At 38.5% G+C, this 17,847-nt stretch overlaps 1 protein-coding gene across 5 annotated transcripts in view; it reads right to left on the reverse strand.

Annotated features, from left to right (window-relative positions):
* The window catches only part of Rnf175 (ring finger protein 175), a 47,324-nt gene that overhangs the window by 18,898 nt on the left and 10,579 nt on the right, over positions 1-17,847 (reverse strand). For 4 of the 5 annotated variants that reach the window (XR_012435613.1, XM_074041329.1, XM_074041326.1 and 1 more), the window contains exons 3-4: positions 17,491-17,632; positions 1,982-2,136 (exon numbers count right to left, since the gene is read on the reverse strand). Coding sequence is in view for 4 of the 5 variants with exons in the window: in XM_074041329.1 (XP_073897430.1) it covers positions 1,982-2,136; positions 17,491-17,632 (297 nt within the window). In the remaining variant the exon portion in view is untranslated. The remainder of the gene's footprint in view (positions 1-1,981; positions 2,137-17,490; positions 17,633-17,847) is intronic. The other variant, XM_074041328.1, reaches the window with a different exon arrangement.

Consider the following 17,847-nt stretch of genomic DNA (forward strand, 5'->3'; position numbering starts at 1 on the left):
GCTTCAGAGCAGACTCCAAATGACAGTGTGGCCTTGCCTTGCAATCAATGTGGACACCTTCTGCTCTCTGTGGTGTGTGCATGGCCTGTTTTTGGAACCTGACCTTCACTGCCTGCCAGACAATCCAAGTGCAGTAAGTAGTGAGACAAGTCACTTTCCCTTATCTGGCACTCTGTCCAACAGTGAGGGCTCTGGGGGAGGAAGAGCAGCCATGTTGGTGCTGGAGACCACCCCTCTCGTGTTTGTTTCTGTATGGATGCTGGTCTGCTGGGGCCAACTTTCCTGACCTGTAGCAAAATCTTCTGCTTCAAATGGAAGACAGTGAAGATCTGACTCACCTAAATATGATCAGGTAAAGATTCATAAGGATGCTAGGGCCAACTACTGCTCATGTGGAGCAGCTGCCTTTCCAGAAGATACCTCATTAGACTCTCCCATTGCTGTCTCTTCCCATGGCAGCTGGGTCTGCTTTAGAATGCTCCTGACTCTCAGACTGGACTCAGGGCACAGACCTGTGCAGGCAGGAGGCCAAGGGGGTTGTGCTGTGGGCACTAGAAGCAGGTGTCCTGACACCTTGGCTATCTGAGACACATGATCATGAAGAAGAATGAAGCAGCATTTGGGTATTTCTTACAAGGAAGTTGCTCTGTAACAGATGAGTGATGTGCCTAGAAACCCTGCATTTAGCTAGGCTAATCCACTATACAGTGGGAACGTGAACTTTTCTCATTGAAATACAATATAGAGTATAACCAAAGGACAAAGACAAATACATTTGGGTTCATCCAAAACTCAGAGCACCTTCACACATCTTAAATAACTTACAGTATTTTGTAGGAAAGAGAAATGGTGCCATATGTCCATTTTACTGACAGGTAAATGAGGCCCTAGAAAGGCTGTCCAAGACCCTAATGTGCCCAGTTTCGAAGGTCTCCTAACACCACCATAGAGCTCTAAAGTACCTGAATTCATGTCTGTTTCAATTTTTATCATATTCACTTATGTGATTTCTCTTATTGCACCATTCCCTTTTTCAAACTAAAAGTTAATATTTTATCTCCACTACTTTTTAGAGGATAAAGGCAATGTCTAAATGTTTAATAATCTAAACATTCAATATATAAATAAATATAACAATATCTAAATATCTAAAGAAATCATGAAACTATTTCACAGAAGGTATGGTTTATTCTTCAACAAGGCCAAAATTTGACATTGACTCCTGACCGCTTTACATGCTACACTCTGTCTTTATCTCCTTGCAGTTTTACTTGATGAGGATTTGGGTCTTGCCCACAGAAGAAAGGTAGCAAGAGAAGCTTGTAGGCCCATTATAAGCTCTTGGGAAAGATTTGTGAATGATACAATGGAACTGTTTAAACCTCAAGAGGTTGGCAATGGTAAAGTAATCCTTTATTATATTACAGCCCCATTTGTTATGAGGGGAATAATTTGACCTCCTATTTGTGATGTATTAGATGTTTTCAGGTTGAAGACAAGTTCTTAACTCTTGGGGCTGGGGGCGTGGCTCAAGTGGTGGAGTGCCTGCCTACAAGTGTGAGGCCCCAAGTTCAAACCCCAGTACTGTCCAAAACAAAACAAAAAACTTCCAACTCTTGCTCTTTTATAAAATGTGTGTGACATAACTTATGAGGGAATAAAACAAAATGCTGGACTAAAAATAAACATGCAAATAGTGCTCTAGAAAAAATTTAAAAAGAGTTTCACTTCTTTTTCTCTTGACCTTCAGTAGCTAAATCTGAAGTGAGAAGTTTTATAGGTGTGTCTGAGTCACCATTAAAAAACCAACCTGAATTAACAGCCATATAACTAATTTCCAAATGGTTTTGCTAACAAAAGTGAAAGAAGTTTAAAAGAAGAGTTAACACCTCGATCCCCTCCCAAGAAAGAAGGAAATCAAATATTCTTTGAATGTGTAAAAGAGAGAGGGGTATGGAGAGGAAAGAAATGGAGCACGTACCGTGGTGTTCGCCCTGAGAGGGGCTTTCGGGTAGCTCTGAAGAGGATATAACTGGTGACAACAGAGAACATGCCCCACATAGACAGAAACCGCCACCAGTACAGCTTTATCGTGAAGTACAAAGGGACTACCCACATCTGCAGCAAGGTCACCAGCTGTCAGAGAAATGAACAGAAAGACTCCTTAAATGACCCAAGGTCTGGATAGCATCTCCATTACTACAAAAATTTTTTTTTGGTGGTGGCACTGGGGTTTGAACTCAGGACCTGGTGCTTGCAAGTGCTGTACCACTTGAGCCATACCTCAGCCCTTTTTTGCTTTAGTCTTTTTTCAAGAAAGGTTTTGTGCTTTTGCCCAGGCTGGGTTTCTGACAGAGATCCTCTTACTTATGGCATCCTTGCTGCTGGAATGACAAGTATGTGTTACCCAGTCCAGCTTATTTGTTGAGATGGGGAGTTGCTAATCTTTTGCCCAGGCTGGCTTTGAACCATGATCCTCCCAATATCTGCCTCCCGAGTAGCTGGGATTCTACTGTAACTTTGTGGTGCTAGGGATTAAACCCAGGACCTCGGGCATGGTAAGCATGTACTCTACCACTGAGCCACCAGGATCTCCAATACTAAATGACTCAGAATCTTTCTAGGGGAAACCACCAACACCAGTCTGTACCACGCAACATGTTCACCATTCAACTGTAAGCCATTCCGAGACATGGCAGTTATGGAGAGAATTGGTACCATCCCCTGAAAACCAAATGGGAAGTAATATGAATATCCATCTGCTGTTACCTCTGTTTCAGATGACAGCCAATTTGGGCTTCAACAGAGATGGAATTTTGGACAAGCAAACCTCACTACAGTTGTAAAATGGGGGATACCAATGGCTGTGCTGCCTCTCTATGTTGGCTGAGCTGGGAATCAAACGAGATCCTGGTAGAAAGGTGCTCAGAAAACCATACTGCATTACGTGGAGCCACGAGGCTGCTGTCACTTTCATGTGTCCAGGGGGAAGTGCACAGTGATGTCAAAGGGGAAGTGGCAGTTGGTGACTCACAGTGGCTCCAGGACCTCTTCTACCCATTGTCCCAGTGCACACTGCAGATTGGCTACCTTGTCCCTGACTGCTGGATCTGCATCTCTTTCTTGTCGCTCCCCTTTAGTTACTGGTGCCTTTTCCAGGCAGCCCAACATGTGGAGTACAGACTTTCTTTTTCTTCTGTGCAAAACTCCTTTGTGACCTGAGTTCAAGTAGCCTCCCATAGGTCAGGGAGAAGACCAGGTGGGGTTGATGGACTGTGGGTCACCGACTTGGTATTGTTACTTTAGCAATAGTCCTCAGAGCAGGCCTAACACCAGCTAGCCACCTCTCTTGTGAGAAAAGCAGACAGGTTTGGACAATAATAATAACCTATGAACGTTTATGTTTTATCACATTCAGACTAAACATCTAGCATTTGCTCAGAATGATTATAAAGGAATGGTGTCTTCAGGTGTGGACATTGATTAATTTTTAGTGTACACTGTGGTGCTCTGTTGGGGATCTAGGCTCTGAGCCTAGATCCTGGTTTATCATAAGGTCCCATGGCCAGTTAATTACACCTGCCAGTGACATTGGAACAGTTGTTAGATCTTGCACATTACATATTTATCAGACTGATACCATTTGTTTCCTTTACCATCTTAATCTTTTTTTTTCCCTCAGGATGTATTTTTTTTTCATTATTCATATGTGCATACAAGGCTTGGGTCATTTCTCCCCCCTGCCCCCACCCCCTCCCTTACCACCCACTCCACCCCCTCCCTCTCTCCCCTACCCCCTCAATACCCAGCAGAAACTATTTTGCCCTTATTTCTAATTTTGTTGTAGAGAGAGTATAAGCCATAATAGGAAGGAACAAGGGTTTTTGCTGGTTGAGATAAGGATAGCTATACAGGGAGTTGACTCACATTGATTTCCTGTGCGTGTGTGTTACCTTCTAGGTTAATTCTTTTTGATCTCACCTTTTCTCTAGTTCCTGGTCCCCTTTTCCTATTGGCCTCAGTTGCTTTTAAGGTATCTGCTTTAGTTTCTCTGCGTTAAGGGCAACAAATGCTAACTAATTTTTTAGGTGTCTTACTTATCCTCACCCCTCCCTTGTGTGCTAAAGCTTTTATCATGTGCTCAAAGTCCAATCTCCTTGTTGTGTTTGCCCTTGATCTGATGTCCACATATGAGGGAGAACATATGATTTTTGGTCTTTTGGGCCAGGCTAACCTCACTCAGAATGATGTTCTCCAATTCCATCCATTTACCAGCGAATGATAACATTTCATCCTCTTCATGGCTGCATAAAATTCCATTGTGTATAGATACCACATTTTCTTAATCCATTCGTCAGTGGTGGGGCATCTTGGCTGTTTCCATAACTTGGCTATTGTGAATAGTGCCGCAATAAACATGGGTGTGCAGGTGCCTCTGGAGTAACCTGTGTCACAGTCTTTTGTACCATCTTAATCTTTGAGATAAAGCAAAGGCTTAGAAAAAAGTCTGCATATGTTTTTTTGGCTCCTTTAGCTAAGGTCTTGGTTATAATTGTCTAGGGTCAATAACCAAAACTATTGGACAGAACATCAAGATGTAGGTGAAAATGGTAACACCACAGTCATTCTGTCTGTGTCAAGTAAGAGCCATTTCCCTGGCTCTTCATTCTCCTTTTCTTGCTCCATTCCCAGAAACTAAGATCTTAGAATTTCTCTAAGATTCTTTTTAAAAACTTGGTACACACGTATTTGAAAGAAAGGAGAAAAACAGAGGGGATGAACTAATTCAAAATATAATACATAAATAAATGGAAATGCCACAGTGAACCTCCCTGTAGAGCTATCTTAAACAAACAAAAATGCCTTTTTTCAAAAACTGGGAACAGGAAGGTAAAACAGGTCCTGTCTGGGAGTTGGTACCAGTAGGAAGGGGGAGGATATAAGGAAAGGGTGAAGGAGGGTGAATGTTGTGGAAATACTATGTACTCATGTATGAAAATGGGAAAATGAGACCTGTTGAAACTATCCCAGGAATGGGGGGAGGGAGGATAAAGGAAAATGATGGAGGGGGTGAATTCAACTATGATATATAGTAAGAACTTTTGTAAATGTCACAATAATAATAATATAATTTTAAAAAAGAAAGCAATCTTAAAAACAGAATGTATTGCCAATGAAAAATCTGTTAATTCTTATGTTTTTCTTTCAATATGTCTTTTAATTGCAAATCACTCAAACGCTAATCTCAATCTCCATTTTATTTTTATGAAGTTGCTCCTTCATTTTTTGTTAGAGTGTTCAGTTTCAAATAAAATATGCATAAGCTAAAAAAAATACCCAGGGAGCAAAAAATTTCTGGAGAATTCAGGGAAAAAAATCCCATTACCTATTTTTTGATTTTGAATTTCAGGGAATATATCAGGGAAGAGGAAATATTCTTTATTTTTGCCCGAATTTAGTCAGATAATTGCTTCAGTTTTTCCATCTTATTTGGGAGCGTGGTCAGAGCTAATGAATGAGTGAGCACCTTTGTTTATGACACTGAGATAACTGCATACACACAAGTGGAAGAAAGAGGTTTTCCTTAAGGAAGTAGAATAGTTCTCCTGAGGACCCAAAACCACCCTCTAGATAACTAGACTCAGGACATGCTGATGTTAGCCCTTAGTACTAACACAGTGACCTCGGGTATAGATAATAAAAGTTATACCCCTTAAAAAAACTCATCAATATTTTTGGTCATTTATTTGTCATAGTTGATTATGGAGATAATTATTTACCATAAATCATACATTCTCTGACTTTTTAAAGTCACTTTTACTTATGACATTAAAGAAGGAGCTAGGAGCAAGGCATTTTTCAAAATCTGATCATCTGTCTTAACCACATAATAATAATGGAGCATCCCCACAATCCCCACACCTTCCTACCACACCAGCAGGTGTCCAGTGGGTTAGAGCTGAAAGAGCCACAAAACTTAGACTTTATATAAGGAGAGTTTTTACAGAAACCAGACAAGAGGGGAGATACAATCAAGGACACTAGTGGAATTGACACCTACAATAGCTCTGGTACCTACAGCTACAACAAGCATTAGACACAGCCCAACTCCTCATCAAATTAACACAAAACCTCACGCTGATGGTCTGTTATTTCAGTTCCTGTTTCATAAAACTTCATGTTTGCTTTTTAGCCAAAAATTACAAGTCATGCTAAAAGAAGAAAAAAAGCACAGCTTGAGGAGACAAGTCATGCATAATCAGAATCAGATATGGACAGGATTTTAGAATTATTGAACCAGTAATTTAAAATAACTATGGTTGGGGTGGGGCATAGCTAAATAGTAGAGTGATAGCCTAGTATGCTGGAGGCCCTTGGTTTCATCCCCAATACAAAATAAAACACAATGCTCAATAGGTTAAACTCTCTAATGGAAAAATAACATGAAAGATGGCTAATATACTCACAGAGGTGAAAACTAAGAAAGAATATAAAATAAATGCTGAAATAAAGTTACTATAACAGAAATGAAGAATGCTTTTGATAGCCCCATCAGTAGATTGGACATACCAGAGGAAAGAATCTGTAAGCTTGAAGATAATATCCATAAGAACTTCCCAAACTGATATGCAAAGAGAAAGAATAGCAATAAAAAAGAACAGAATATTCAAGAACTATGAAACAATTTCAGGAAGTATAACACATATTGGAATATTAAAAGGAGAAGAAAGGGTAAATAGAGCTGAGGAAATATTTGTGCAAAAATGGCCATGAATTTTCTAAAACTAATGGCATACACAAAACTACAGATCCAAGAAACTCAAACATCAAGTAGCATAAATATCAATAAATACATGGCCAAACATATCAAATTGACACTTCACAAAGACAAAGAGAAAATCACAAAAGCAGCCAGAGGAAAGAGTTAAAACCCTACCTCTAGGAGAACAGGCATAAGAATGAATTGAACTTCTCATAAGCCATGCAAGCAAGAAAAGAATAGAGTGAAACATTTAAAGTATTGAGGGGGAAAATAATCCACCAACTTAGAGTTCTATATTCATAGAAATTAACCTTCAGAAATGAAGGAGAAATAAAGACTCTCTTAAACAAAAAATGAAGGAATTCATCACCAGTAGACCTGACCTTCAAGAAATGTTAAAAGGCCCCTCAGAAAGAAGTAAAATGATATAGGACAGAAACTCAGATCTTTATAAAGAAATTAAGAGTGTCAGAGCAGGGCTAAATGAAGGCAAAATAAAATCTTTATCCCTTATTCTTAATTGATCTAATAGACAACTGTTCATAGTACAACCAGTAACCATATATTGGGTGATTAGAGTGTATGGATAAATGAAGTGATTGGCAGCAATATTATGGGCTGGAGGGAGGAATGAGGATCTCTCCATTATGAGGTATCTGCACTACGTGTGAAGCACTACAGTGTTACTTGAGAGTGCATTTGAGTTCATTGTAAATGTATTTTGCAGACTCTTCAGAAAACAATAAAACATTTTGTAAAGTATAGTTGATATACTAAAAGAGGAGAGAAATGGAATCCTATAAAATGCTTAACTAAAACCAGAGAATTGTGATAAATAAAAAAGTCACAAACATGTTAGGTATTAATCCAACTGTATCAATACTCACTTCAAGTGTAAGTATTCTAAATACAGCAATTAAAATACGGAAATTTTCAGAGTGGGTTAGAAAAATAAGACTGAATTATATATTATTTATAAGAAGCTCACTTATAATGTAATATAAGAATACAAATATGTTAAAAGTAAATGTCTGGAGAAAGATATACCATGCTAACACTAATCAAAAGAAAGCTGTACTGGCTATATAACTTCAGGCTAAGTTGACTTCAGCTCAAGGAAAATTATCAGGGATAAAGAGAAGCATTACATGATGACAAACAGGTCAATTATTCAGGAAGACCTAACAATTCATAGGTGTGTGAACCTAACAAAGGAACACCAAAATGTATGTGGCAGAGACTTACATAATTAAAGGAGAAATAGACAAATCCAATATTATAGTTGGAGATTTAAATACCCTGTTGATAGATCAGTAGGCAGAAAGTTATTGAGGACTGAGTTGATCTGATCAACTTGGTCTTGTTAATATTCAACAACAGCAGAGCACACATTCTTCTCAAGACCACATGGAACTTTCACCAAGAGAAGCCATATATTCTGGGCCATAAAACACACAAAAATTAATTTAAAAGAATAGAACTCATTAAAACTATGATCTTAGTCAGCAAACTAGAAATTAATAATAGAAGATAGTTGGAAAACGCACAAAATATCTGGAGATTAAATAACAATACAAAATGAGATGAGGGTTTAAGAAGAGAAATTCAAAAATAAAATGAACTAAGTGAAAATTGACCTAAGACTTACCAAAATATGTGGGGTGCACTAAAAATTGCTGAGAATGCAAAACTGGATGGGCACTCTGGAAGTAATTTGGCAGTTTCCTACAAAGCTAAGCATGATCTTACCATATTATTTAATAGTCACTATACTAGGTATTTTACCAAGTTGGATTGAAAACCTACATTCACACAAAAACTTGCATGCAAATATATAACACTTTTATTTACAATCACCTTAAACTGGAAATGACCAAGATATCTTAAAACAGAAAAAAAGAAAGGTACATCTATGCAATGGAATATTATTCAACATTGAAAAGAATGACCCTTCCAATCCATGAAAAAACATGGAGGAACCTTGGTAAAACATGCCAGTATAAAAAGCTACATACCGTATGGTTCCAATTGTATGACATTCTGAACAACATAAAACTCTACAGTAAAATACTCAGTGGTTTAGTGATTCAGAGGAAAAAGGGGGAACAAACAGGTAAAATGGGACTTTTTATTAGTGTATATTGATTGTACAAAGGGGTTTCATTGTAATATGTTTATACATGCATACAATGTGCTTTGATAAAATTCATTTCTTCTATTATTCTCTAATCCCCTCTTTTTGATAGTATTCCCTTTCCATTCCCTGCTCTTTTTGTCTTCCTCCTTCCTGCTGGTTTCTCCCCTAAGTAGTCCCCATTTTGCATTTGTGTCACTGTTTTAGGTTTAGATACCACATATGAGGGAAAACAAGCAATATTTGTATTTCTGAGTCTGGCGTATTTTGTTTAAAATGATAATTCCCAGTTCCATACACTTCCTTCATGTCAAATGAAATGATGTGATTTGTTTTTCTTTATGGATGAATAATACTCCATTGTGTATATATACCACATTTTCTTTATCCATTTGTGATCAGTTGTTGGGCACCTAGGTTGCTTCCATAGTTTGGCTATTGTGAATCATGCCGCACACAATAAATGTGGACATGCAAGCATCTCTATTGTGTGACGATCTTCATTTATTTGGATATATGCTCCCTAGTGACATAGCAGGATCATATGGTAGTCTATATCTAACTTTTTTGAGAAACCTCCATGTTGACTTCCATAGTGGCTGCACTAATTGACGCTCCCACCAACAGTGTGTAAGGGTTCTGTCCCAACCCTCATCCTCACCAGCATTTGTTGTTGTTTGTTTTCTTGATAGTAGCCATTTTGACATGAGTCAGATGGAATTTCAATGTTGCATTTCCTTTATGGCTAAGACTCTTGGATCTTTCTTCATGTATTTATTGGCCATTTATACTTCTTTTGAGAATTATCTGTTTGATTCACTTGTGCACTTATTAATTGGATTATTCTTTTGGTGTTTAGGGTTTTTTTTTTAGCTCTTTATATACTGTGGATATTAATCCTTTGTTCTATGAATAGCTGACAAAGATTTTTTTTTTCTCATTCTGTAAGTTGTTTCTTTGTTCTGGTAATTGTTTCTTTTGATATGCAGGAACTTTTTAATTCAATGCAATTCCATCTGTCAATGCTTGCTTTTTTTTTTTTCCTCAGCAATTAAGAATCCTATTCAGAAAGTCATTCCCTCTTTCTACATCTTCAAGTGTTTTCCCCATGTTTTCCTATAGTAGCTTCAAAGTTCAGGTCTTATATTAATATCTTTCATCCATTTTTAATTTATTTTTGTACATGGTGAGGGATATAGATTTAGTTCCACTCTTCTACATGTATATATCCATTTTTCCCAACACTATTTGTTGAAAAGGTTGTCCAACATATGTTTATGGTATCTTTGTCAAAAATCAGATAGCTGTAACTTTGTGGTTTTATTTCTACATCTTCTATTTGTCTGTTTTTATGCCAGTACAATGTTGTTTTTGTTGCTATGGCTGGTAGTATAGTTTGAAGTCAGGTATTGTGATTCTCTTTTTGTTCAGGATGGCATTGGTTATTCAGGGTCTTTTATGTTCCTATATGAATTTTAGGATTGATTTTTTGTTTCTCTAAAGAATGACATTGGGATTTTGATGGGGATTGCATTAAATCTGTAAATTGCTTTTGGTAGTATAGCTACTTTTGCAGTATTAATTCTGCCAATCCATGAACATGAGAGTTCTTTTCATCCAAGATTATGTTTTAAAATATACTTTACCACTGCTTCCAGGTGTGCTACCACTGAAGAGTGGCTCCCATTCAGCTTCAATCATCATTCTTTCCATAGTTACAGCCATCCACACTGCCCAAGGTGGCACACCTGAAATGGTATTTTCTTAGGGCAGTAAAATTAACCTATGTGATACTGTAATTGTGGATACAAGACATTATGCATTCAAACTCTATAGAACTGTATGGTGCAAAAAGTGGACCTTAAAGTATGCAAATCTTTTAAAAGTCAATTAGAAGGTTGAGGATCCTAGAGAGAAATGCATTCTGTAGCAAGAGAATCTAACCACATTAAAAATGTATGAAGCAACTTCCCTGAAGGGGGTGGAGGGGAAAGTACTGATCTAAGTAACTTTGGAAATGAGCAGAGTCTGAAGATCAGGGCAATGGGAACTGCATATAAGCACTGGACTCTAATTGATAAAGTAGTTTCCCATGGGGGTAGGGGTTGACAATTCTGACACTGCTCTATATGTGTTCTGGAATGGAGCAGTTAGGTAAATAGATGACAGACATTGGGAGCCAGGTTCCTTGCTGTTGGAGTTGGATTGCAAGGGAAAGAAATTTAAAAATGAGTAGGAAGTGCACACAGCAGTATGTGGGAATAGCTTTGTACTTTGAAGGCATTTTTATTTATATATGTTATTTAGAGTTTGAAGATATTATTTATTATCTATTAAGTACTATTATTTTCTGCATAATTCAGACTACATACTTAAGAGGAGAGGGACAATTCATAATTTTCATGAATACTTTCAGATACAACTTTTCACAACTATACCCCTCTTCTAAAGTGATCATCTAACCTGTGTAGACCGATTATGTTCTGTGATCTGTAGGAACTATGTAAGTCAGAACAGCTGATTACAAATACCTAAAGCAAAGAAAATGATTCACTAAAGTTTAAAAATACACTAAACTACTCCTATGGGATGCCAAAAAGTGCAGACATCGAGTGGATAGAAGGTAGAAATTTCTTACTTCATTTGCGATACTACTAAATACCTTGATTGTTACAAATAGTCAAATTTTTAGCATCACATAGACCAACCATCTGAGTATTTAAATTTTTCTCTTTCCAGCTAGTAATCTTGATATGGTGTAGACATTGGCAGAGCTTCAATGTTAAATCATTTCCAAATGTCTTTAATAGTACTTAATTAAAAATAAAATCTTTCAATACCAGTCTGTCCACCTGCTTTTATGTGAACCTGCTTTTCACATCTGCAGGAAGTAGGAAGCAGGGTGCCAAAAACGACCCTTCTATTACTCCAACCAACACCACGTCTGACAACTGCCTCCACAGAATTTGGGTTTCAGACACACTATTAACTTGCCTCAATATGAAGGCAAAGAATTTGCCACAGTTTGAAACATTGCTGTCTTTAAATCAAACTTCCTGTCCATTAATAGCCATGAAACACTAGAAAGTATTGCTGTGCCAATAAAGTATTGCATCTGCTGAAATCTTTTTAAAATGAGGCAAGGCACAAATACTCACACACTTCATACATACATATGCACACACATAGATACATATGTAGCATTGCAGAATGCTCTTTAAGAGTTAAATAACAAAATCACCTATCTGGATTTATTTGGAGATAGAAATGTGGACCAAATGAATTTCCAATGGCCCTTTGTATGTCAAGTTCCATACTTTCTTGCTTGATTCACGTCCACACTTTCCTTTCTTGTCTTCCTCCAGCTTCCTGGAATCATTTACTTCCACAGTTCTTTTCTGTTCACCTCTGAGCACCCCCTGTCTTCCCTGCACCCATCCACACACACAATGGTTGCAAATAGTTGGGGGGTTACAGTGCAAAAGAAATGATCATCACACAACTTTTTTTCTTTTTTTAACATTGCAAGGTCCGTTCATTATTCTGTGCAATTAGACAAACAAAAGATATCTTTGTTTTGAGTTGATCTGAAATTCTTTTGATATTCATTGTGTGGATGGCAATGGCGGTTGGGGAGGGGGAATGGTACCTTTGGGCAGCATCAGATTCGTCAGGAAATTCCTCCTGCTATGATGTGTGGGTGTGGAGGACGTGGGTGATGTGATCCAGATGCATGGACTGCCTTTGCCAGCGCTGCAGATGTGTTTTATGTGCACATGCCCAGATGGTGACCCCTCTGGCATTATTAATGTGTTCCCGTGCCAGGCTTCCTCCTTTGCATGTATATGCCTTGATTTCATGTGCTTCATGTGTTTATGTATGAGGCCTGGCATTCCTACATTTCATATGTGGCAGTTACTATTAAAAATGAGAAAGTTTAACTGCTCTGGAAATTGATAGAGAATCTTTTAAATTGCAATGGAATGTGGCCTTTGTTTCAAAATGACTTCGCCTACAATTATGGAACTCCCAATGCAAATTTCTGACATTTCAGTTTGCATGTTGTGAAAGTATGGCACTGGGTATGTACTTTAAAAATATTAAGAAATTAAATGTTTGCATCCATAATGCATTATAATGATTTTTTTGTTTTCATTTCTCATCTCTAAAGCCTATTTTTTAAAAGCAGCACATCTATGCATTGAACATATTAGTATTATCAGACTATTTCTTATTGTAAGGTGGGAGTGGTGACTTCTGAGTTTTTTTACATATTGTATGTGAAACCAGAAATCCTTCTTATTTCCTCACATTCCATCACTTTAAACACAGGGACACCGAAGATCACTGGCATCATGAATAGTTAGAGTCTTCTAGCTCTGAAACCAGTGCCCTTCCCTTCATTATCCTGTTCCTATTAACATATCTCACAAGAAAAGCCTAGGAAACTGTCCTTAAAACAAGCATGGAGAAGAGCAGAGGGTATGGCATGACAGCACACACAGGTGCACTGCTTTGAAAAAAATTCATCAAAATCCGTAACAGAGAATGTGGAAAAATGGCTTTGTAGTCACTGAACCTTTGCAAAAGTGTCTAGGAAAGAATTATTTTATTAGAGACTGCTTTTATAGTAATGATCACATTTGCACAGATGTTATGTATAAGCAATATCTCTTGAATGCATTCAGAGTCAACTAATGGTTCTGAACACAGGATATATCAGTTACTGTGCCAGAACTTGTCATAGGGAAATGTTTCTGAGTCACAACTCTGAGATAGGTTCTTATCTTAGGTATTTGCACTTTGCAGATAAGGAAATATTTAAGAGATATTTAAGGAGCTTGCACTTGATATGAGAGCAAATGACTATTGAGGTTGGATTCTAGCCTTCTCTCTGAAACTAATTAGTTGTATGAGTTGGGCCAACTTATTTAAACTCACTAAACTAAATTGCATAAAGGAGGATAAAAATAATTACTACCTTGAGTAAATGAGCTAATGTATAAAAAGCACTTATCAAGGTTTTATATTATAATTTATATAAATTTCTAATATCTAGTAATTGTATATATTATAGTAATTATTATGAGTATTATAGTAACTGTGATTATGATTAATACATGATATGTATTGATATGTTACTAATACATTAATTACAATATTAGATCATGGAAATGAACTTTATTATATGGTCCCTTATAGAAAAGAGTCAGAAATGTTATTAAAAGCTCTGGTAGGATATGACCCAGCAATCCCACTCCTGGTGATATATCCAAAGGAATGTGACACACGTTACAACAGAGGCACCTGCACACCCATGTTTATTGCAGCACTATTACAATAGCCAGGCTATGGAAACAGCCAAGATGCCCCACTACTGACGAATGGATCAAGAAAATGTGGTATTTATACACAATGGAATTTTATGCAGCCATGAAGAAGAACAAAATGTTATCATTCGCAGGTAAATGGATGGAGAACATCATCTTAGGCAAAGTTAGTCAGTCTCAGAAGGCCAAAAATCGTATGTTCTCCTTCGTATGCAGATTATAGACCTAAAACAATTGCAGTAATATTATTGGGCATGGGTCACATGCTAAGGGGAGAACACATACAGGAGGAATAGGAAAAGGTAGGAAACCTAAAACCTGAAAGTGTTTGATGTGCCCAATGTAGAGGAGCAAATGAAGTTATCTTAAATTGACAGAGGCCACTATGGGAAGGGGACCAGGACATAGTGAAGAGGTCTGATAGAGATGCACCAATGTGGGTTGTAATACACATGTGCATGGAAGCAATGCTAGGAATCTCTCTGTGTAGCTATCTTTATCTCAAGCTAGCAAAAATGCTGTCTTTCTTATTATCCCTTATGTTTTCTCTTCAACAAAACTGGAGAAGAAGATGGCAGAACAGGATCTGCCTAGAAGCGAGCGGGGTGGGGAGGGTGGAGGATGAAGGGGGAGAAATGGCCCAAACAATGTATGCACATGTGAATAAATGAATAAACAATAAAAATAACCTCTGGTAGGGCCCACATTAGGTGCCAAGAGGAGCTATTTAAAAGCTGCGCTTTCTCTAGATGGGCTATTGAGGCCAGCATTTGTGGATATATGTCCATCAAATCTCAGTCCAAAGATATTAAATTGAGTAGTGCCTTTGGTCTACGTTTTCACAATATTGTTTTTTTCCAGAGTACAATAAGAAAGCAGTGTTACAATAAGCCAGGTGCTCAGATGACTGCAGATCATTTGGGAGTCCCGAAATGGCTGTGTTCTGCTGACTGGCTTGGGAGGTAAACTCCCAAGAAGGCTGCAAAGCATGGGTTGAAGTTAGGACTGTACCATAAGAAGGTCTGGCCTCACCTATGGACTCTCATCTTGAACCAGAGTGTGAACAGAGCCACACAGAGGAAAAGGGCTCCTCAACCTGTTCCTTTGGGACAATGTCAATAATAGATGGCCTGATGGGTAGAGAAGCAGAGAATATTCTAGAGTCAAATCAAGCCTCTAAGTTAACCCAACAGTCCTACTGGGACCACCCCGGGACCTGAATCTGTCCTTGGTTATTGTGGGAACATTTTTATCTAGGCTCCTCACTTTGTGAAGTGCCAGACAGGATCACCTCAAGGGAGACCATTATCACAGTCACCTGGTCACCTCCAAGGTGACCATAGGACCACAGAGCCCTTCTAGATGGCCATAAAGTAAAGAATCATGATAGATTGTGACAGAAACAGCAACCTTTAGGGAGCAACAGGTGAGTGAAAGGGTGTGGGGGCAGTCAAAAGCAATGCCTCTGGACAGGCACTTCAGAAGCTCAGTCTGTCCAGTGGAAAACAACTCAGAAAGCTGGCTCCAGTTAACAAAGGTGCCAGGCTTGGGGAGGTCCACCTGAACCAAGTGTGCCCTGAGTCCGTTAGGGTCAGAACCTCCAATGGCCACATGTGCTCAAAGGGGACTTTGAGTGTTGAGCAGGTTTACCTGTGTCCTGGTGCAATGTGACATACACAAGATTTAATATGGGAGCAACTTCTTCAAGCACAAGACAAGGAACAGAATCTTTTTGGGTTTTGCCACCTTAAATCATCAGAAGTGGTGTGACAGTGTAAGGAAATTGGCTCATGTGGCATTGTTTCCTTTCAAAGTGAAGGGTATTCCTATGCAAAATCCACAACTTTGTTACCATGGAAACAGAATATTTTTTCTCCTATATCTAATTCAGAGATAATTATCAGTTATAAGGAAAATATGAACTAGGGAGATGAGCTAATTTCTTAGGAATCTGGGCCTCTTTTTAACATAAGAACTCCAGAACTTCTATCTCATGTATTTTCATTTTGTAAAGAGGGAAACTGTAGTTAAGAAATATTTAAAGAGTTTTACTTTGATGTAAATGAATAACTAGTGAAATTTGATTCTAGCTTTGTTCATTTAAAAATATTATCCAAGTGCAATATAAAGGGTGTTTATTTTAATCAACAAGACAATGGTGACCTGGTAGAAAACTGATGCATTTGTTTAAAAAACAAAATAACCCAAGATTTTTCTTTCTTAATAAATCGTTAAAAATTGCCTAAACTTAAACAGTGTACATTACTCAGAATTCCTTTAAATAGCTACACAGGAAATAATGTTTATTATTGGTAAAAATAAAATAAAATACTACAATAGGCCAATACTTCATGTGTCCTTGGGACGTCTTCTACAACGACCAGTTCAAGACCCAGTTCTGCTCCATTTGCAGTGTTTCTCCCTTTAGGACACTCTTGGATGTACATCAGAAGTTCTCAGAATGTAGTTCCACTACTACCAGCATCAGCACCACCTGGAAACTTGTTAGACATGCAAATTATTGGGCCCTGATGAAGCAGAGGCTCTCTGAGAGCAGGATCTAGTAGTCCAATTGAACAAGCTATCCAAGTGATTCTGATGCACCCTAGCATTTGAGAACCACAGCTCTGAGAACTACAATGGAAAGCCCAAGTCCAACAAGGACCAGGGTGTGACTTCCTTCTTGTGGACTGTGAAAATGAGATCTTGCTCTGTGTGACTGAAGTCAGTGCCATGCTTGAATGGACACATTTCCATGGATATGCAAACCATCCATGGCAAGAGTACTGCTAATATTTATTTATTATCATTTACTTCTCACTAATGAAACAACATGAGACTGCCTCAGCCTTTGGTTTCTGCTGTTCTCAACCCTGGCTTTCCTGGATTATTGGCAGAAGTCATTCAAGCAGGGCTTCTCAGCCTTGGCATGATTGACACGTGCCCAGATGATTTTTAATGCGGGGAGCTGTCCCATATTATGGTAAGTTCGCCAGCATCCTTGGATCCTGCTCACTAGATGCCAGTCTCAGTTCCCCTCTCCACACTGTTCCCTGCCCTTCTTCCCCACCCCAGCTAAGTTGTGACAATCAACAATGTTTATAGAAGTGATCAAATATCTCCTGAGGGCAAAACTGCACCTGCTGAGGACCACTGACTTAAGCCAAAGCAGTCTTTAACGTGGTCACAAGGGGAAACATGGTAGTGAAAGGACTGTCAAACTGACAAGCTGGAGCAGGCTTCTAACTCCTGAGGGGACTCACATTGTAGGAGCGACAGTGCCTCTGTCTCCACTGAACCAGCAGCACTTGGGCAACGACCAGGGCGCAGAGGAAGATCAAGATCATCTCCACGTGCATGGATTCGTGGCCTCGGTGCATCTTGTGCATCTTCTCCTGCTGCAGCCTGGAACCAGCAAAAGGGTCTTCTGAAAAAGCCCTGATCCTAGCACATTTAGCAAAGCAACAACAACAACAAGCTGGGCTCACAGGAAGATGAGGATTTCAAACGCAGGTGGTGGTAAACTTTGATTACAAAGTTGTTCTTGGTTGCTTCCCTTTCTCTTAGGTTTGGGGAAGGGGCAACTGATGGTATCAGCAACACCAATTCTTCTCAGTACT

Source organism: Castor canadensis, chromosome 9 (genome assembly GCF_047511655.1).
Source record: "Castor canadensis chromosome 9, mCasCan1.hap1v2, whole genome shotgun sequence".
Classification (NCBI taxonomy): domain Eukaryota; kingdom Metazoa; phylum Chordata; class Mammalia; order Rodentia; family Castoridae; genus Castor; species Castor canadensis.